The following is a 21,929-nucleotide window of genomic DNA, read 5'->3' on the forward strand; positions in this document are numbered from 1 at the left end:
TAGTATTTTTAAAGGAGTCCTGGTGTTTCCCTGGACTGCTAACTGCAAGGTCAGTGGTTCAAACCCACCAGATGCTCCTTGAAAACACTATATGGGGTCGCTATGAGTTGGAACCGATTCGACAACACTTAACAACAATAAGTGACTGAAGGTCCTAGAAAAGAGCTTGTAGAGTAGGTAAAGCAGCAGTTGTTCTCCCATTGTGGTATGCATCAGCTCTTTTCTGAGTAGCATGCAGACCAATTGTTTGATTTCTCTGAGGACATATATTACCTTTAATCTTACCTGCTTACCTTCTTCTTTCCTAAAGAGGTATGGGAATAATTTCTGGTTATTGTTCTCTGCTCCTTACCCCCTCTGCTCCAGAAAACAATGAATGGTGAGCTTTTTAAGTGAACTCTAGTGACCATAGGGTATAAGAATGCTTGGTAATTGTTAGTCTGTAATAAGGCAACACATCATATTAGTTAAAAATGTGTGCTTTTTGTCTTTTCATTTTGTTTGCTGTGTAATTTTGGGCAAGCCACTTAACCTCTTTTTGCTTGGTTTCTTCTTCATTTAAATGGTGTTAAAGTGCTCCTACAGTTTAATTATATAACCTGTGTAAAATGTTTAGCATTGTGCTTTATACATTTTTGGTTTTTTTTAAAAAAATTACTGTTACATCTTTTTATTATTACCACTACTACCACCATTGTTGTTGTTGCTGTTAAGTGCCATAGAGTCAATTCCGACCCATTGTGGCCCTGTATAGGGTTTCTGGAGAATAGCTAGTGAGTTTGAACTCCTGACCTTGAGGTTCAAACCGACTTTGCAGTCCAGCACATTTAACCTACAGTGCTACACCACTACCACCGTATACATATGCTTTTCATTTTGGTTGTTTGAATAATGGTAAGAAATATCCTAGGCATCAGTGAGCTGAAATGATATTGAATGTTTTGAATCAGACAGTCATGTGGTCTATACTAGGAATGACAAATTGAAGAGGCAAGTTGTCAATATACATGGTTCCTACTATATGCAATATATGGGAATCAGATTGACTACATCTGTGGGAAGAGGTGATGGAGAGACTCAGTTTCATCAGCCAAAACAAGACCATGAGCCAACTGCAGAATAGACTATCAGCTGCTCATAATGCAAGTTCAAGTTGAAACTGAAGGAGAGCTAGAGTGTATCTCATCTGAATTGAGAGACCATCTCAAGAATAGATTTGACAGGTTGAACACCAATGACGGAAGACTAGACAAGTTGTAGGATTACATCAAGGAAGAAAACTAAAGGCTTAAAAAGACTGGAAAGATAAAGATCAAAATAGATGTCAGAAGACACTCTGAATCTTGCATTTGAACATAGAATAAAGTAAAAAGGAAATAAATGATGGAAGAACTGAGGATTTCAGGGGGTGACTTGAGAAGACAAAGTAGAGTACTGTAATGTAATGTGCAAAGACCTGGAGTTAAGAAAACAAAAAGGAAAGAACACAGCCAGCATTTCTCAAGCTGAAGAAACTGAAGCAAAAATTCAAGACTTGAGTTGTAATACTGGAGGATTTTATAGGCAACAACCCAGGAAGCATAAAAAAATGGCAGGAAGATATAGAGTCACTGTGCCAAAAAGAATTGGTTACTATTCAACCATTTCAAGTGGTAACGTGTAATCCAGACTGATCATACCGAAGAAAGAAAGTCAAGCTGAACTGAAAGTGTTGGCCAGAACCAAAATTCCAGAAATTAACAGAATATCAATTGAATTGTTTCATCAAATAGATGGAATGCTGGAAGCATTCATTTGTATTATACCCAGAAATTTGGAAGAAAGCTGCCTTGCCATATGGTTGGAAGAAATTCTTATTTGTGTCCATTCCAAAGAAAGGTGATTCAAGAGAATGGGGCAATTTTGGAATAGCATCATACCTAAGTAAACTGTGCTAAAGATAATTCAGAGACTGTTGCAGCAGTACATCAACATGGAAATGCTAGAAATTTAAGCCAAACTCAGAATAGGGTGTGCAATCAAGAATATTATTGCTGATGTCAGCCAAAAGTAGACACTACCGGAAAAGTGTTCTTTTTTAGTAGGCTATCGTAACAAATATGGATCATGACGTGAATAATAAGAATTCCAGAGCACTTAATTGTACTCTTGTGGCACCTGTACAGTTGTTTGAACAGAACAAGAGGATACTGTGTGATTAAAAATCAGCAGTGGTGTGCATCAGGGTTGGATCCTTTCACTACGTGAGCAAAATGCTGGCAGACCTTACACCATCTTCATAGTCATTGATGTGCTTGAGCCCATTGTTGTAGCCACTATGTCAGTCCTTCTCATTGAGGAACTTCTTCTTTTTCGCTGTCCTTCCACTTTACCATGTGTGATGTCCTTCTCCAGGGACGGTCCCCTCAATGTAATGTGTCCAGAGTAGGCGAGAAAAAGTCTTGCCATCTTCATTTCTATGAACAATCTGACTATGCTTTCAAGACAGATTTGGTCTTCTGGGAGATTATGGCATAGTTAATATTCTCCAAAACCATAATTCAAATGCATCAATATTTTCTGGTCTGTCTTATTCATTTTCCAGCTTTCACATGTTTATGTAGCCATTGAAAATACAGTGGTGTGGGTTGTTGTTGTTGTTAAGTACCATAGAGTCGGTTCTGACTCATAGTGACCCTGCACCGGGTTTCCAAGGCTGTAAATCTTTATGGGAGCAGAAAGCCTCATATGTCTCCCGTGGAACAACTGGTAGTTTCGAACTGCCGACCTTGAGATTAGCAGCCCGATTCCTAACCACTAAGCTACCAGAGCTGGTGTGGGTTAGGAGCTCCTTACTCCTTTTCAAAGTGACATTTTTGCTTTTCAACTCTTTAAATAGGTCTTCTGCAGCAGATTTAACTAATGTAATACATTGTTTGATTTATTTTTTTTAAAAAATAATGATGGCTTTATCTTGTATTATGTTTTCTTTTTTAAAGTTTTTATTATGATTTGAGTAAAAGTTTGCAGGGCATGTCATCAGTTTTTTTTTTTTTTAATTTAAGGTTTTTATTGTGGATTGAGTGAAAGTTTACAGGGGACATCATCAGTTTCACATTCAACAATTCATATAACTTGTTTCATTACATTGATTATTGATTATAATCCCCTCCATATACCATCCCTTAAAAGTATTTGCATATCATCAGTTTTGCATTCAACTAATCATACACCTTGTTTCATTACAATGATTATAATCTCCATGAACCATCAATTAACAGTATTTCTCTCTATTCATTTTAGCGCTTTTTGTTTTTTTTTAAACACTCAGGCATATATAATAATTTACACCACCAAAGGGCACATTCTTCAAGTCTGCCTCCTGCCCACCAGCTCTCAGTCCCTCTCCTTCCATGAATCCAGAGTCCTCAGCTGCTTCCTCTCTCCATGTCCCCATCTCTGCCTCCATCTCTGGTATTGCTGTTTCTCTGGATAAAATCTCGCATTCTGCTTGTGCTCTTCTCTCTTGATGGTCCTTTTGTTTCTCGACTGTAAAATTAACTACTCCCCTGTTTTTGTTACAAAACTTCTACTTTTACAATTGTGACAGTCACAATTAGTCATGATAACAATTACTCACTGTTTAATCATAAGAATCTTATCCCCATCTTTTTTTTTTTTTTTTTTCACATTCAACCATTCATATAGCTTGTTTCATTACATTGATTATTATCCCCACCATATATCATCAGTTTACAGTGTTTCTCTCTATCCTCTTTAGCTTTTTTTTTTTTTGGATCGGGGGGGACTTGGCTTTTTGGAATTTACAGTCTTGGCTTTTAGGGAAGGTTTTTACATTTGTCTGTGGATATCCAGGGCTCATGTATGAGATTACTAACAAGCATTACTGCATAATCAGATGAGGGACAGTTTGCTATGTCTACTAGGTGGCTAGAGTCTGATCCTCAGAGCCTATGGTTTGGACGGTCAACAACGCTTGGGCCCACAGGGGCTTGGCCTCCTGACCGGGTCTGTACTGTCTGCATCTGAGTCCTCCTTATTTATTGATTGTTTAAGGGACGCTGCCTGTCTTAGGTGGTCAGTGCGAATTCCTCAGTCTTACCAGTCATTGAGACTCATTGCAGCATGGCAATGTCTCTGTCTTAAGTAGCCGAGGTTCCACGTGATCCTTACCCGTCTCTGGCCACACGTCCAGCATAAACAACCGCCATCCGAGGAAGGCAGGGAGGGAGGAGATCAGCTGGGGACCCCATGAGCCCGACGTTGCCAGTCCACCACCTGCTCTAAGGTGACCAAGCAGGATCACTATGCTGAGGTTCAATCCCATCTCTTTTTACCAAACTATCTAGACAAGATGGAAACTATTCAATGGGACTCTATCTTCCTCCACACTCTCTTAAACTAAACTCCCTCTTGAAACCTTGTGAACCAGTCACTTTGTGCTTTTATCACCCCCTCATTTTAGGTAGCCAGTGTCTGAGTTGCCCATCCCTATCTACCCTGTGCACAGAGGGGATAGCATTGGTACTTGATGTGAAGAATCTTTCCCTCTCTGTTGATAATTTAGAGCTACTACATTCATGAGTATAGGTCAAGTTCATCAAATTGTAGCAGTTTACCCTCGTTTCCTTTATTAAAAATTTTTTATTTTATTTTAAATCTTCCTCTAGTTGAGTTAATTGTTTGATTTCTTTATTGCTGGTTCCATGGGTATTGATTGTGGATCTAAGTAAAATGAAATTGTTGAAAGTTTCAATATTTTCTCTGTTTGTCATGATATTGCTTATTGGTCCAGTTGTGAGGACTTTTAAAAATCTTTATGCTGAGGTGTAATCCATACTGAAGGCTATAATCCATGAATTGTATTAGTAAAGTGCTTCAAGTCGTCTTCATTTTCAGCAAGCAAGTTTGTGTTAACTGCATATGCTGTTGAGTATTTCTCCAGTCCTGAAGCTGTGTTCTTCTCCATGTAGTCCAGCATTTGGATATTTGCTCAGCATACACATTGAATAAACATCGTGAAAAGGATACAACATCCTTGTATTTATCTTTTTCTCAAGTACGGAATTTTCTACATCACTTTCTGGTGCCTTCTAGTTTCTAACAACTTGTAAGCTACTGGTGACTTAAAGAGCATGACAGAAGTATTTCTGTTTCTGAATTCACATTATGTCTGAATGAGTTGTGCATCTGCAGTTTGAAAGGGTAACACTGATGAAAGCACACACAGTGATAACATGCCGAAGGACATGCATAATGTGATGTTTCTGTCTTGAGGAGCCCATATTGTGGTATATTAGAATAACTGGCAAAAACAAAACATAGTAATAACAACAACCCCAAAATAATAAACAAATTTGAATTTAAGATTAAATTAACTAAAAGTTGTGTTTAGTGATTCTCTCTGACTCTAATTACATGTAATTAATAATTTAGAAAATTTTAAATCTAAAAATGTGGTCTGTAATTTCTGTGCTAGTTTTTTTCTAAACTTGTGTCATGCTAATTTGTATTATTTCAGAATGAAGATATTGAAACAGATATTAACAAACTAAAACCCCAGCAAGAACCAGGACGAGCCCTAGAAGAATTAAAAATGTATGAACACCTTTTCCCTGAGCTTGTTGATGATTTTCAGGTATAAACATAGAAAATTTAGCATCTTACCTGATTTTAATAAGGAGGTTTTAGTGTTTCTTTCTTTACTAGGTTTATAGTCACTGCTTTCATTCCTAAGGAGGAAAAAATAGTGTTGATTTTTCTGAGTGACCTTGGACAATTATTTAAATATCCAGAGCTGTAGATTGCACAACTGTAAAACAGGGGAGGGATTGGACAAACTTTAATTTTTTTCTATCTTTGGTTCATAACTTGTAATTAGCATTTAAAAAAATCTTATATATGTTTAAGATGACACTTCAAAATCATATATTTGAGTTTTCTTTGTATTAGTTGTGATAAAAAAGTGTGAGAGCTAAGAAAATACTTAATTACAAATGGAATCTATATAGAATTCTTTCTCCTCTCTGATAAATTATTGTATAACAAGGTGGGAGGAGAGAAAGGAGTAGACATTGAATCTTTAAGTTTGTTCACAAGGAGAGTGATTTCTTATTAAGATCCCTTATCTTGTACGTGCTAAGGATCCCTGGTGGCTCACCACAAGGTCAGCAGTTCCATGGGAGAAAGATGAGGCTTTCTGCTCCCATAAAGGTTTACTAACATGACAGCACACAACCGCCACTATCACTGCCTTTATTGACTGAAATAGAATTGTCTTAGATAACAAAAATAACACCATGGACAACGTTAACAAACAGAAAGTTGTTTTTTCACAATTTAGGAGGCTAGAAATCCAAATTCAGAGTCCTAGCTCTAGAGGAAGACATTCTCTCATGTTGGCTCACAGTTTAGGAGGAAGGTCCTTGTTATTGCAGGAGTTGTATATGTGACAGTATTGACCTCTTTTGCCTTTAACTCTTGTACTCCCAGTGTCTTCCTTTACTTTGGTCGTTTTCATTTGAAGGTGACATATGAATTATTATTAAAGTAATTATCCACAGACGTTTTGAGGGACCCTTACTATGCTTTTCTCTGAATTTTATTTTGATGTTGAGAATATACACAGAAAAACATACACCTTTAAAAGTGTCTTCAACCATAATATAGTGGCATTGAGTGTATTCTTTGAGTTGCACAACTGTTCTAACTCTCCTTTACTGAGTTATTTATCCCTTATTAGCATAAACTCAGGGCTCCTGAGGTTCCTGTCTTATCATTTGTGTTGCTGTTGTCAGTATGACAACATAAAAATCATAGTCTTAAAAGAGCAAAATGCTCAAAGCAGACTTCTTTTTTTTTTTTTTTGTACTAGTTAAGCTAAACTGTTGTTCAGTTTTAAGATGACTACAAAGGATACCTTGCCTTAAGGTTTACAGTTAAAGCTTCTGTGGGTCTTTGATTAAAACGTTCAGTAATAGTAGCAACACCATCTTATAGCAAGAGGCAGGTATTAATGGAAGCAATAAACCTCACATTCCATATCCTCTTCCTGGATGTTGTTGTTGTTAAGTGCCGTTGTCAAGTCGATTCCGACCCATAGCGACCCTGTATAGGGTTTCCAAGGAGCTAAGCTGCTTCTTGGAAACCCTATACAGGGACGCTATGGGTCGGAATCGACTTGACACTTATAGCAACAATAACAACATTCGGGACTGTAGAACTTCTTTTCATTTATTTAAGTCTTCCTTAGTCCTTTGTATCAGTGCTTACAGTTTTCATTGTATAAGTCTGTTACATTCCTGATTAGTTTTATTTCTAGGTATTTTGTTCTCTTAGCTGCTATTGTAAATGGAATTGTTTCCCTAATTTCCCACTTAAATTTACCATTACTGGTGTTTTAGAAACACAACTATTTTTTGTTTGTTAACCTCATATCCTGCACCGTTGCTAAATTCCTCTTAGCTGTAGAACTTTTCTGGTGAATTCTTTATGATTTTCTATACAAGGGGGTTTTCAAAAGCGGAAAACTGGAATTGAAAGATAATGGAATGTTTTAAATGAACTTCTGAAGTACCCTTGCATATAGAATTTCGTTATTATTGTTAAGTGCCATCAAGTCAGTTCAAACCCATAGTGAACCCTGTATAGGGTTTCCAAGGAGCAGCTGGTGAGCTTGAGCTGCCTACCTTGTGGTTCAAACTGACCTTGCAATTCAGTGCATTAACCCACAAAGTCACACCAGGACTCTATATAGAATCATATCTACCACAAATATATTTCTTTTCTAGTATGGAGACATTTTATTTCTTATCTTATTACTATGGCTAAGACTTTCAAAACAGTATTGAAAATAAGTGTTGAGTGTTATCCTTGTCTTGTGCCCATTATCAAGGGGGAAAGTCTTTATTGTGTCTAATGTTGGTCGTTGGCTTTTCCTATATTATGCTTTCTAAAGCTATGATTATTAATTCTTAGTGACAGTTGTTTAAGTCTCATTAGCTTTTATTTTTCCATGTGAAAATTCTACATTTTCACAACTCTTTTAATAATTCTATGGTAGTGTAATGACATTTATTATATAAGCTTTTTTCCCCCCTCTCTTTTATTTTGTTTTCAGAGTCAAGTAGTTTCACATAGTTTAATCAGGATAAACAATAGCCCCCTTCTACCTGCTATTTCATTCATTCACTTTTAGCATGGTTTGGAGTTCATCCCTGCATCTCTAAATAATACACTTATTGTTCCATGTCTTGATTTTTCCTGCCTTAAAAAATTTTTTTTGAATTATCATCTCAAGAGTTGTTGCTGTTAAGTACAATCAAGTGAGTTCCAACTCTTTAACAACCCTGTTTTAAGATTCCAGAGGAGTGGCTAGTGGGTTTGAACTGCTAACCTTGTAGTTAGCAGTCCGGTGCATATTCTACAGTGTCACACAGATTGTCAGTCATTAAATTTCTGCCAAAAATTTCCTCCCCTTCTGTAGGCTGCCATTTCATTTTGTTGAAAATGCCCCTTTATATATTTGTAATTTTGATGATGTCCAGTTTATTTGTTTTTGTTGTTGTTGCTTGTGCTTTTGGTGTCATATCTAAGAATCTATATACTAAAAAAATCTTGAAGCTTTACCTTTATGTTTTCTTCTAAGAGTTTTGGTTCTTATATTTAGGGACATGATCCATTTTGAATTAATTTTTGTATCTGGTGTGAGTGTGGGCCCATCTTTTTTCTTTTACATATGGAGATCCAGTTATCTCAGCACCATTTGTTGAAGATACTGTCCTTTCCTTGTTGAATAGATATGGAATCCTTACAAAAGTCATTTGACCATAGATGCATGAGTTTTAGACTTTCAGTTCTATTGAACTGGTCTGTATGCCTGTCCTTTTATCAGCACCACACTGTTATAATTTCCATAGTGTTATCTTACGTTATGAAATCAAGAAGTGTGAGTTCTCTGCCTTTATTAATTTTATTCAAGATAGTTTGCCTGTTTGGAACTCTTACAGTTCCATGTGAATTTGAGGAGTTTATGATCTTAGTTTTTAATACATGTATGATCTTAATATATAACACATCTTAATATTTACAGATAAAAGATTAAACTTATTTTTTATTTTCAAAGGACTATGATTTAATCTCCAAAGAACCAAAGCCTTTTGTTTTTGAAGGAAAAGTGCGTGGTCCAATTGTTGTTCCTACAGCAGGTGAGGAACCATCTGGGAATTCAGGGGATTTAAGAAAAGGCATTGTAATGAAAGAGAATGCATTTCCTAAAGGAATTGAAGAGGATAAGCCTGCTTTTATGAACCTAGCAAAAGAAGATAATGACAGAACATTACAACAACAGCTAGATGATCAAAATAGAACTATTTCACCAGTCCACGGTGTAAATAATGATATTGTGAAGGCCTTGGACCGAATTACATTGCAGAATATTCCTTCTCAAGTGTCCCTAGGTTTTACTGCAGGAATGAAGAAGGACTACAGTCTTCCTCTTACTGTCCTTTCATGCACTAAAGCTTGTCCACACATGGCTTGTTGTGGAAATGTTTTGTTTGAGGGAAGAACAGTTCATCTAGGGAAGCTTTGCTGTACTGGAGTAGAAACTGAAGATGATGAAGACACTGAGTCTAATTCATCAGTGGAACAAGCATCTGTTGATGTCCTTGATGGACCAACACTCCATGACTCAGATCTCTATGTTGAGATTGTGAAAAATACGAAGTCTGTCCCGGAATATTCAGAGGTTGCTTATCCTGATTATTTTGGTCATGTTCCACCTCCGTTCAAAGAGCCTATTTTAGAAAGGCCGTATGGTGTACAAAGGTGAGTTTCAGAGACTTGTTCTCACTTCTAAATAATAAAATTGCCAAAGGATGAAGCATGTTTTAACCACATTTACTTTAGTATTTAGTAAGAAAATGGTTCTGATTAAAGTGAATGTAAATTTTTACCCTGCCTTGGAAATTTTGCATTGCTTTAATATTTCCCTTGTTTGCTTTGTTCATTTTCAAAGAAACCCAACATAATAAACCTGACCATTGGACAATTTATCAGTTTTTAATTTAGATTGAATCTCAAAATAATAAAACAGATTTTTTGATAATCTGATAAATATTACCATTTATGTTGTAATTTACTTATTTAAATTTGGTTTGGTTATGTGATTTTAAACGTGGCTCTAACTGAAGCTATATAGACAGTATTATTTTGTTGTATACTTAAAATTTTAAATTGGAAATTATACAATGTAGAAGAATTTGAGACTGATAAAAGTGGTAATTAAGGTTATTAAATATTGCTGAGTAATATTAATATTAATTTAACTACAGTTAAATATTGCCAAGTTGTTGTTGTTAAGTGCTGTGGGGTCAGTTCTGATGTGTAACAGCCCTGTATAGCGTTTTCCGAAGTTTTAAATCTTTGTAGGAGTAGAAAAGCCTCATCTTTCTCCTGTGAGATGGCGGGGTGGGCTCGAACCACCAACCTTATGATTCACAGCCCAGTGTTTATCCTGTGTAACCACCAAGTAGTGAATAGTTATTTAACATGTAAATACCTTTTTGATGAGGCTGGAGTATTTTCAGTGGTTGAAGTTCAGTTTTTATGATGGTTGATTATCAGTATAAAAACTATTTGTATACTTTTAGCATTGGTATAGTATATAATGATTGTTGTTAAGTGCTGTTGAGTTGGTTCCAACTCAAACCAACCCTATATGGGGTTTCCAAGGAGTAACTGGTGAGTTTGAACTGCTGACCTTGTGGTTTAAACTGACCTTTGTAGTCTACTGCTTTATCCCACAGTACCACTTGAAGGAAGACAATCTTTTGGTGTTTCATTCTTCTTCAGGCAGCAACTGTATTTTATTATCATTGTTTTATCTTTAGCATCTAATATAATTGATCACTTTTCCTTGGCAACTTAGTGTATGTTTTATGCTCCAGTCATGTCATTGATCCCCATGTATGGACTCGCAGACAACATAGCATCAGAGCAGGGGACTGACTTTACTCAGGAAGATGTGTGGAGTGGGCCTTTGTTTGGCCAGCCACTGGTTGTATAAAAGATATACCATACCAGAGGCCTGGTCTCACGGAGTGCTAGAAGGCAAATGTGAAGCTCCAACTCAGGGAAACTTCAAAAAGTTCATGGAAAAAATGGAATTAATACATAATATAATTTTTCTACAAACTTTTTGAAGTCCCCTTGTACTCTTCAAAAATTGATTCCTGTCATTCAGACTCTGTGAAAGCCCTAAATTTAAAGCTTCTGTCGAACCTCTGTATGCCCAATAGGAGAAATACCAGAAAGGGAGAGCAAGAAGGACCCTACTTACCATCACTCCCAGTGCCCTGTGCTTTCTATGCTGGTGCTAACTATGCTGAACCTCTAGGCTCTGTGGATTCAGAAGCCCTGGTCCCTAAAGTGGGTGCAGTCTTGGTGTGGGCTGCAGTTACATAAGAAGGTATTCAAGATAAGGGACTAGCAGGCAAGTAAAGGTCTTATTATCTTGGCATAGTTATTTGGTCTGTATCAGCTAGAGGAGGTAGGATTACTTTTACACAATTGGAACAGGTAGGAATGAATGTCTGCGGAACTCAGGTGATCTGTTTATTTGCCTTTTGGTACTCTCTTGCTCATTTCTAATTGTGAATGGGCTGGTTGTGGCCATTCTTGATTGAAAGTGGTATGATTTCCAGGGCCTCAGACCTGTCAGGAATGAGGGTTTGGGATACTTAAATATATCAGCTTCCAAAAACTCTAGAGGGGCTAGTTAAAGTGTGTTTAGGGGCCTTGCAGTTATTAGTTCAGTGCTGATCCTACAGTGCCACATTAAAAGTTCTGTCAATTAGTACGCATCATTATGTATTTTGTGTATAGTGGCTATTGCCAAGGTTAGTTGATTTGCATAAACTTTTCCTAGAAAGCTAACATACTCTATATTGCAAAGGATGTTTATCATATTTGTCCTCATTTCCATTTATTTAACATATTTGTTAGAATGGCCAGGGATCTCAGAGACTTGATCTGAGACAGGAATATAATTATAGTTTAATGAAAACAGTATGGCTCGGTTAACAGTATGGCTTAGTTGTTAAGTTACATCAAGTTGGTTCCTACTCATAGCGATCCTGGTTAGGGTTTCCAAGGCTGTGTATATCTCTGCAGGAGCAGATAGCCTCGTCTTTGTCCTCTGGAGCAGCTGGCGGGCTTGAACTGCTGATCTCATGGTTAGCAGTCCAGTGCTTATCCTACAGAACCACCGCACTCTGTTAACATTATTTAAATTTACAGTATTTCCCAGTAATGTTTAGCAACAGCAAAAGTGATCTGCAAAAATGATATGTTTAAAATATGTGCAAATTGTACAGCAGCACTAGTACTTTGATATTTGAAGGATATTGCTTATTTTATATACTTTTTCTGTATGTAACTGTCAGGTGTTTATGAAGAAGCTTAGATGACCATTGTAGCCCCAGTGCTCAAAGATGCCATACGTCAAAGCTTTCTCTCTTTTTGCCCATCCTTGTGTAATAATGGGTAGAAAACTATTCAGGATTACTTGTTCCTTTTGAGACTGAAAGAAATGCTTATAGGAGGTATCATGGGACAGTTGGATGTGACTTGATGATGAGAGTGGTCAGCCATCTTGGCAGGGAAGGAAGTACTCTGAAATGCAGGTCAAAACGGTTAGATTTTAGAATTGCCTCTCCTGCTAATTCTGTGTGTTCTAACAGGTGACTTTTCTGTGGTGACCAGTGTGTCACACATATTTCAGCTAAATACTGTTTCATTTAACTTTTTTTTCAGTTGTGTGTGTGTGAGAGAGACATGGGTTATGATTTTTAAATTGTACTTCTTAGAGACCATGAGCAAAAATAGTCTGTATCATTATATAATTTGATACAGATCCCAGTTAGGAAACTATAGCTTGCGCACCAGCTCCGGCTGTCTTTCTGCGTTTACCTCCCAAGTTAAAATGGTTTTTTAAAGATTTAAATGAAGAAATAAGAAATGCTCATTTTTTGACACATAAAAATGATGACATTCATATTTCAGTATTCATACCTACCGTTTTAGTGGAGCACAGGCTTGTTTTATGCATTGTCTATGACTGTCCCTGAGCCACTCTGCTAGTGCTTAGTAGCAGCAGTAGAGACCACATGGCATACAAAGCTTAAAATAGTTAGCGTTTGACTCTTAAAAGAAAAAGTCTGCTGAACTATGTAGCATGGTAGTCTAAAGGTTTTATGGTGCTGAAAAGTACCAGATATAGGCCAGGTAATGGGTATTTTTAATAAACTCAGAAATACTTCTTTTTGAAGTACATTGAGAATGTTTAATCTAGTTTTTCTTATTTGGCTAGTCTTTCACAACTTATTTTTTAAGCTAATCATAAACATTTTGTAAACTGTTGGACTTTAGTCTATCTGAATGCAGTAGTATAGAAATTAAATGTAGTCGACATGTACTGTTTCTCATTTTCAGCAACGAACATTTCAGATGCCTTTAAAAATATTCAACAACAGTATCTATATTATTATTTTGTAATATACCTTATCATTATTTTACCTATATGCTATCACCAATCTTTTTAAAAGGAAATGCAGTACAAAATGTATAACACTTCGTGAATTATCTTTGAACCTTATTGGAAGGAGTAAAGTCCTTTATAAGAGTCATCCCTCCATGTTGACTGCTGCTACTGTGTACCATCAAGTCGGGTGTGGGCTGAGGGGTAATGTGCTGGACTGCAAGGTTGGTTTGAATTGCAAGGTCGGTGTATCAAACTCACCAGCCACCGCTCAGAAACCAGAACCGACTCAACGGCACTTAACAGCAACAACATAGGGTTTCCAAGGCTCTAAATCTTTATAGGAGTCCTGATGTGGTGCTGCCAGTTAATGTGCTGGACTGCAAGGTTGGTTTGAACTTAAGGCTGGTTTGAACCACAAGGTCAGTGGCTCAAGCTCATCAGCCATTTGTCGGAAACCCTATTCAGGGTCACTGTGAATCAGAACTGACTCTGTGGCACTTAACAATAACAATAAATCTTTGTTGTTGTTGTTAGTAGGTCCATCGAGTCGGTACTGACCCATAGAGACCTTATGCACAGCAGAACGAAACCCTGCCCGATCCTGGGCCAGCCTCACTACAGTTGCCACACTTGAGTCCATCGATGCTGCCACTTGGCCAGTCCATCTCGTTGGGGTCTTCCTCTTTTTCTCTGACCCTCCACCTTACCAAACATGATATCCTTCTCCAGTGACTGGTCCCTCCTGACAATATGTCCGAAGTATGAGAGACGAAGTTTGGCCATCTTGGCCTCCAAGGAGCACTCTGGCTGCACGTCTTCTAAAACGGATCTATTGGTTCTTTTGGCAGCGCATGGCACTTTCAATACCAGAAAGCCTTATCTTTTCTCCTGTGGAGTGGCTAGTAGGTTTGAACTGCAGCCCTTAAGGGTAGTAGTCCAACATGTAACCCATTATGCTACCAGGACTCCTTAGATAACATACTAATATTTAACAAATTTTTTTATTATAAAGATAGTAGTGATTTATTGAGCCCATACTTTTGGTGTAGGTTAGATTTAAAAATTAGATTGAAATATTTCTTTTAAAGAAACATGTTTAGTTATTTTTTGTTTTCACATTCCATTGAATTAGAAAATGAGAGGAACTAGAAAGAAGAAAGGTAACTATATCTCAATCCCCAGAGATGGCCACTGTTAGCATTTTGATATATATGTATTTTCCCATTTTCTCTGTATATCAAATATATATATATGTTATATATTACATATGATAATTACATGTATATGTATGTATGTGTATTATTTGTGAAATATATATGCTACTAAATATTGGACGTTTCAGTGGTCTTCACGTGTATAGTTCAGAGGCATTATCTTTGTCATATTGTTCAGCCATCAACCTTATCCGTTCCCATTACCCTGTACAAAAACGAATTCTTCCCCAAGCATTCAGCTCTGTGTGGTTAAAAAAAATTCTAGCTGTATTTTATAATACAGACTTATTCTAAAAATTAATAGCATACAATTTGTATTGGTTTGTTTAAAAAGCATTTAAGGAATTTTATAAAAATGTATTCATCAGAATAAAATGAAAAATTAAGAAAAAGGAAATACCATTGACTCAAAACCACACAGATATGTTCACCTTCATTCCCAATAAATAAGACATGAAACAAAGTTGCCCATTCTATATTGATGAAATTCCTGTTGGGTTGCATTAAAAAACAAAACCAAAAACTTCTTGTATTATCTCTAGCTTTTCAGGTCTTTATGATTCCTACTCAAAGCAACCTTCTATAGGATTTCCGTTGCTTATGTAAATTTCAGAATTACCTGTGTAAATAAATTTACACCACTTCTATGTGGTAGTGGTGGTGGTGAAGTGCCATCGAGTTGGTTTCAACCCATAGCAACCCTGTTTAGGGTTTCCGAGGAGCAACTGGTGAGTTTGAACTGCTGACCTTGTGGTTCAAACTGCCTTTGCAGTCCAGATCTTATCCATTTCTAAGTAGAAAGGTGTAACAGACATATAAGGTGTTTTTTTCTTTTTGGCAGTGAAGGGCTGGAATGGAGAGGGAGTTACTATTGATTTATGGCTGTATTCTATGTGTTTATTTTCTAGAACACAGACTCTGAAAAATACTGACTTTTGTTATGTATTGCTAATTTTTGTCTACAAAATATATAGTTAAAGGAATTATTTTGTTTATGAATTTTTTTATTGTTTATATATTTTTTGACCAAAACATTTTGGATTAACTTGTGTGTTGGCATGTATGAGGGAGCTTCAAAACGTATGTGGAAAAATTAAAAGATAAGTGGATTTTCCCTTAAACTTATTGAAGCTTCCTTGTATAGTAATGGATTTGGGTCAAATGTTGTTCAAACTTCTTTGTGGTTGCAGGACAAAAATTGCTCAAGATATTGAGAGACTGATACATCAGAGTGATATCATAGATCGAGTGGTCTATGATTTAGATAACCCAAAGTAAGTTTGATGTCTTTTTTTTTTTTTAATTACTTTTTTTAGTTTTATTTTTACTGTGAAACTTAAGTGTTATTTTTAAAAGATGAAGATTATAATTTACTTCCACCCTGTTTATCCTCACAGTTTTCATATTTTGGCAGAGATATAATGGTGAATGATGCCTGTTTACTTCAGTTGTTAAGTCACAAGCTTTTGTTTGTTCTTGGATGGATTTTTAATGAGTTTAGGGCAAAGATCTCAAACAGATGCACTGTTTTTAAAATCTTGAAATTGATTGCACTAATTCATGTGAAATTCTAGCTTGTCTCTCTCAGTGTTGGGCCTTCATTTCCTTGAGGAAACAAATCGTCATATCCTTTAGAAGGAACCTATACCTGGCTCATTCTTCACAGTTCCCACGACTCCCTCTGGCTCTTACTGTTTATAATCTGTCTCAGTTATTTAACTTACTGTCCTGATCGCTGAAGCCCTTAGCCCTGGCTAGCCCTGGTATATCTTAGGATGTAGAGGATTGTTAACGTCATCATTATATTTTAGAATTTGACTCTTAAGCAAATGAAAATTACTAAGGTTGAATGTAACTAGTAGTCAACCATTTGCCTTCCTCAAATGTGAGATTTTGTTAACTCTCAACAGGTTTCACCCTACTTTAAAACTTTTAAAAGACATGTCATATTAACTGACCTTATTTGGAGGAAATAAAAGGCTCTTAAAAAATATTTGTTAAAGAGGTAGGAGTAAAGACTAGCTCAAAGCTAATGACTGGATTTGGGAGAATATTTTTGAAAAAGAAAAGTATCTACTGTATTATAAATCTTAGTTATTTCACAGTTTTCAATTCTATGTACTAGATCAGCAGATGTGCTAAAACAAACTCAAGAAACCTGAGTGTGGCATGCAGTGACATTTGTAACTGAAATGACTTTGGACAAAATTGTTTAGCCTTTTGGAGCCTTGGTTTTCCTCAGTTAGATGGTAGTTCTGAAAGAGCAAGGATATTTTTGACAAATTAGCCACTGAAATAGACAAATAGCTATTTGAACAGTGCCTAGCACTTGTTAGGTTTTCAGTAAACCTTAGGAAGTAATGAATATGTGAAATGATACTAGTACCACCCCCCACCCCCTTCTTGGCTCTAATTAAGTCAGATAATAGATAAAAAAAACTTGCTAAATTTAAAAGAAAGATTGGTAACTGAGAACTGCTTAGTTCACTGAATTATTGCTACTCACACAGTTTATATGAATTTAACAATTGCTCTAGTCTTTTCTGTATGATGGTGAGTGTTGTAGAAATAACATAATTTTAGTCATGCAATCCATTTCTAATTATAATTATTGACTAAAAAAATTAGCTAGAGGCTTATTTTAATTTTTTTGTATTTTGCTTGTGCTTTTTATGTTCTTTAAAAAATTAAGAGGCTAATATGGCAGTAGTATATATATTTTTAAAATATGTTAGTAGTATACTTTTAATCTGTAGCATAATTTTATTTACTTTTTTTCTTATCTGTTCAAATGTTTGATCAAACTTTGAAAAATTTATTTAGTTACATCATTCCAGAAGAAGGAGATATTTTGAAGTTTAACTCCAAATTTGAATCTGGGAATCTGCGCAAAGTAATTCAAATGAGAAAGTAAGTCATTTAAAATTCCCTCATTTTAATTGTACACATATATTTCTAAGTGTCATCAGATTTCTTTATCTTCTCGTTTCAGAAATGAGTATGATCTCATCCTGAACTCAGATATAAACAGCAATCATTATCACCAGTGGTTTTACTTTGAAGTCAGTGGGATGAGGCCAAGTGTCGCCTACAGGTTTAACATCATTAACTGTGAAAAGTCCAACAGTCAGTTCAACTACGGTAAGCTCATTTTCTTGTCCAGTTGGCAGGACTTGCAGGCATCTTACAAGTGAAAGACAAGATTTTCCTAATCTTTTAATATTCTTTTCCCCCCACTAGTTCTCAGAATTCAAATGCTTAATGTGAATTTTAAAATTGGCTAAGCTTTTATTTGTTGGTCAAAAGCTTGCAGTGGCAAGCCCTATTGGGTATGCTTGATTTCATCCTCTACCAATACAATTAAAGATTTATCCTGAATACAGCTAAAAAATCAAGTTTTTAATACCAGTTTAACCAGATGAGAATTACGTTAAGCAGTACTTAATTTTGAATGTAATAATAATAATAGTAATTTGAAAATAACTAGATCATAGGAAGTTAAAAAATGGTTGTCCAGTTCCTTATTGTCTTTACTAAATCTAATGGCTTTTTTGTATATCACTGTAGAACAGGATCCAATGCAAAAAGTTGGCATTGGTACAAGGAGAGTGTATAGTTATAGGCCATTTTACTACATTTGTAGGTTTGTGTAACACCACCACAGTCAAACTCCAGAATGGTTCCACGATCACAATGTTCTCTCTTGTGTTACTTCTTTATAGTTTACCAATAAGAATGATCTTTGCTATAGATTTTCTGTAAATTTTTCAATTTAGTTGAAGAGTTTCCCTTGTATTTGTAATTTCCTGAGAGTTTTTGTAATGAATGAGTGTTGAGTTTTGTCACATGCTTGTGTTTTATGCGTCGATAGGATCATGTGATTTTTCTTCTGCCTGATATATGGGGCATTACATTTACCGATTCTGGAATATTGAAGCAGTCTGGAATAAAACTGGTCATAGTGCATAATTATTATATATTGCTGAATTATATTTTCTAATATTTTGTACATTTTTATTAATGAATTTGATTGGCTGTAGTTTCCTTTTGTGTGTGCAGTATTTGGTTTTGGTATACTGATAATGCTGATTTCACAAAATGATTTCCCCTTATTTTCTAGAAGAGTTTATATAGAATTGGTGCTAATTGTTCCTTAAACATTTGATAGAATTCTCCAGCAAAACCTATCTGGCCTGAAGGTTTTTTTGGGGGGAGTTTTTAAAACTAGAAATTCAAGTTTTTAAATAATCACACCAAAAACCCCAAACCTTTGCTATTGTTGATTGATATCTACCCAGTATGATGAGTAGAATTGTGAATCTTTACATAAGCAAAGTGCATGTCTTTCCCATGGAGTGGCTACTAAGTTCTGACCACCAGCTTTTTGATTAGCTGTCAAGCACTTTAGCCACTGTATCACAGGATCCCTTTTATAGTTATAAACCAGAACCAAACCAAATTTACTGCCATCCAGTCAAGTCTGACTCATAGTGGCCCTACATAGGGTTTCTGAGGCTGTGACTCTCTCTCACAATTGACTGAGGCGGTAACTCTCTCTCACGATTGTCAGTTTAAACTGCTGACCCTGTATTTTTAAGTCCAGTGTTTATCCTACAGCAGTACCATTGCTATACACTCTATTGAGTTCCTGTTGAATGAGTTGTGGTAGTTTGTACTTTTCGAGAAAGTGGTTCATTTAATCTGAGTTGTTGCATGCATGTTTGTTAAGAGTTGTTGCTTTATTATCAAAACACTGCCCAATACTGCACCATCGTCACAATTATTGTTATGCGTGAGTGCTTTGTTGTTGCCACTGTGTCAGTTTATCTGGCTAAGGGTTTTCCTCTTTGTCACTGACTCTGCACTTTATCAAGTAGGATGCCCTTTTCCAGGAACTGATCCCTCTTAGCAACAGGTCCAGTGAGAATGAGAAACGAAGCCTTACTATCCTCACTTCTAAGGAGCATTCTGGCTACACTCCTTCTGAGATAAATTTGTTTGTCCTTCTGGCAGTCCATGGTACTTTCAAAATTCTTCTCCAATACTATAATTCAAACATAGCCATACAAAAGCATATACCCTGCAATCTCACCCACCCTCCCTTCACGGTCCTCAGCACACAGCCCCTCTCCCTCTGTGGATCCCTAGTCCCCAGCCACTCCATCTCTTCGCTTCATCCTCTTTGTCTCAGTCTCAGGCCTCACTGCTCCTCTGGCTGGGGTCCTGCTCTCCGCTCTTCTCCACTGATGGTCCCAGGGCCCTGCGATCCTAGACTGAAAGGTTAATCACTCCCCTCCTTGCTATAAAATGTCCACCTTTACATTTCCAGTCCTCACAATCAGTCCTGGTGACAATCATTCACCCTTGCATCACAAGGGACCCATCGCATTTCTTTTCATCTGCCCCTCCCAGACAGGTCATACACTACTCACTGGAGACTCCACCATCGTCCCCGCCCTGTGGATCTAGGTTCCCTCTTGAAAGCTTGTAAGCCAGTCACTTCTTGCCTTTGTATCCCTTCTCCCATTTTTGGTTAGTCAATGTTCAAGTTGTCCATCCCTATCTACTCTTTGTGTGGAGGGGGTGGGAATAATTCTTGGAGCAGGGATTTGTTTCCTCTTTTGAGCTACTGCATTTATAGATGGATGTCCAGTTTATCAGATTGTATCAGATGACACTTTTTTTTCCCCTCTTCTTTCATCTTCGGGTTGAGCTTTGTTCCTCCCATCATTGGAGCCATGGCAAGTGGGTATATCATCTGCAGGTGTGGGTGTTCCTGCATCTGTCCACCCTCTTCTTATCAGTTGGTCGCTTCCGTCTCCTTTCAAGTCCTCTGTTGGATGTGTCATTGACTCTGAGCCCATGAGTCCCCAGGTCTTGCCTCACTGTTGGCCGACCAGGTCTCTACCTGGGCTCACCATAGTCTGCTGAAGGATGCAGGGCTTAGCTCGCTGCTTTATCGATGTTATTCGGTCACTTCTCTTTATGGGTGACGTGTGGTCGCCAATCAGGACACATTTTCCCATTGCGTCTTAGTCTTGGAGGAGGATTTGCGCTGAGAGGACCTGATCACTTGCCTTAATATCTCCTGGGCCGACAGCTTGCTTGTTCTTGTGGTAACACTCGGACTGCCCTTGTTGTTTTGTAGTTTTCCTGTAGGTCCTTCTTTCAAGAAGTGTTTTCTGGTTTTTTGGCTGCTCCAGCCTGGTCTACTTGTCCTTTCAAGAGGAAAGTTTCCCTTCTCTGATGGTCTGGATGTGATTCAGGCTTCCTTCTATGGTTTTATGCAATGCAGAGGCTCCTCATGAGACCTCCTTCACTAGATACATTGTAGCCCCATTTTAGGTATTCCAATTAGTTATAGGCAGAAGACGGATTTACAAGCTTTCTATGGTGATATTTCTGGCTATTCCTTTTCCTCTCCCTCCAGTGACTGTTTTATATTATAATGCATGGAAAACCACGGTTCAAAAGTCAGCCAAGTATCTCAACATTATTCCCCACTTTTCCCCATTCCAACCCTGTCCCAGTCTCTGGATCCCAGAGCCCTGTTGTTCCAAGGCTGTGCCTACATCCGTTTTTACCTCTGTCCCATTTAGCTCATTCATTCCTGTCTAATTGTTCTCCCATCTGCCTTGTTCTTCCATTCCCCTCTCTCTACTTGCATATTGCCCCCCTCCCCAATACCCAAATTATCCTATGTCTATTCCCTGCCCTGTGCTCCGCTTCCCCTCCCCACCTTATTCCTACCCCTATGTCCTAACAACCTGCTAGGAATCCACTTTAGTGGATTTATATGGGTTCTTTTTCTTAGTCTTTTATAGTAGTGGTCCTATGCAGTATTTTTCCTTTTGTGAATGACTAATTTCACTCAGCATAATGTCCTTAAGGTTCATCCATGTTAGGAAGTGGCATGTAGCTTCCTTGTTATTTTTCAAGGTGGCATAATACTCAATTGTATGTATGTACCACAGCTTGTTTATCCATTCTTCAGTTGATGGGCACTTTGGCTGTCTCCAGCTTTTTGCTATTGTAAATAGTGCAGCTATGAACATTGGTGTGCATATATCTTCCTGTGTTGTGGCTTGTTTGTCTTGTGAGTAAATACCAAGTAGAGGTATTGCTGGATTGAATGGTATTTCTATTTTCAACTTTTTGAGGAAGCGCCATAT

General features: G+C 37.1%; 1 protein-coding gene across 1 annotated transcript in view; it reads left to right on the plus strand.

Annotated features, from left to right (window-relative positions):
• The window catches only part of AGTPBP1 (ATP/GTP binding protein 1), a 219,950-nt gene that overhangs the window by 98,330 nt on the left and 99,691 nt on the right, over window positions 1-21,929 (plus strand). The window contains exons 12-16 of the mRNA XM_006875881.1: window positions 5,522-5,638; window positions 9,125-9,828; window positions 15,948-16,031; window positions 17,581-17,667; window positions 17,750-17,898. Of these exons, the coding sequence (XP_006875943.1) occupies window positions 5,522-5,638; window positions 9,125-9,828; window positions 15,948-16,031; window positions 17,581-17,667; window positions 17,750-17,898 (1,141 nt within the window). The remainder of the gene's footprint in view (window positions 1-5,521; window positions 5,639-9,124; window positions 9,829-15,947; window positions 16,032-17,580; window positions 17,668-17,749; window positions 17,899-21,929) is intronic.

The sequence above is a fragment of the Chrysochloris asiatica genome, unplaced genomic scaffold (assembly GCF_000296735.1).
Source record: "Chrysochloris asiatica unplaced genomic scaffold, ChrAsi1.0 scaffold00344, whole genome shotgun sequence".
Classification (NCBI taxonomy): domain Eukaryota; kingdom Metazoa; phylum Chordata; class Mammalia; order Afrosoricida; family Chrysochloridae; genus Chrysochloris; species Chrysochloris asiatica.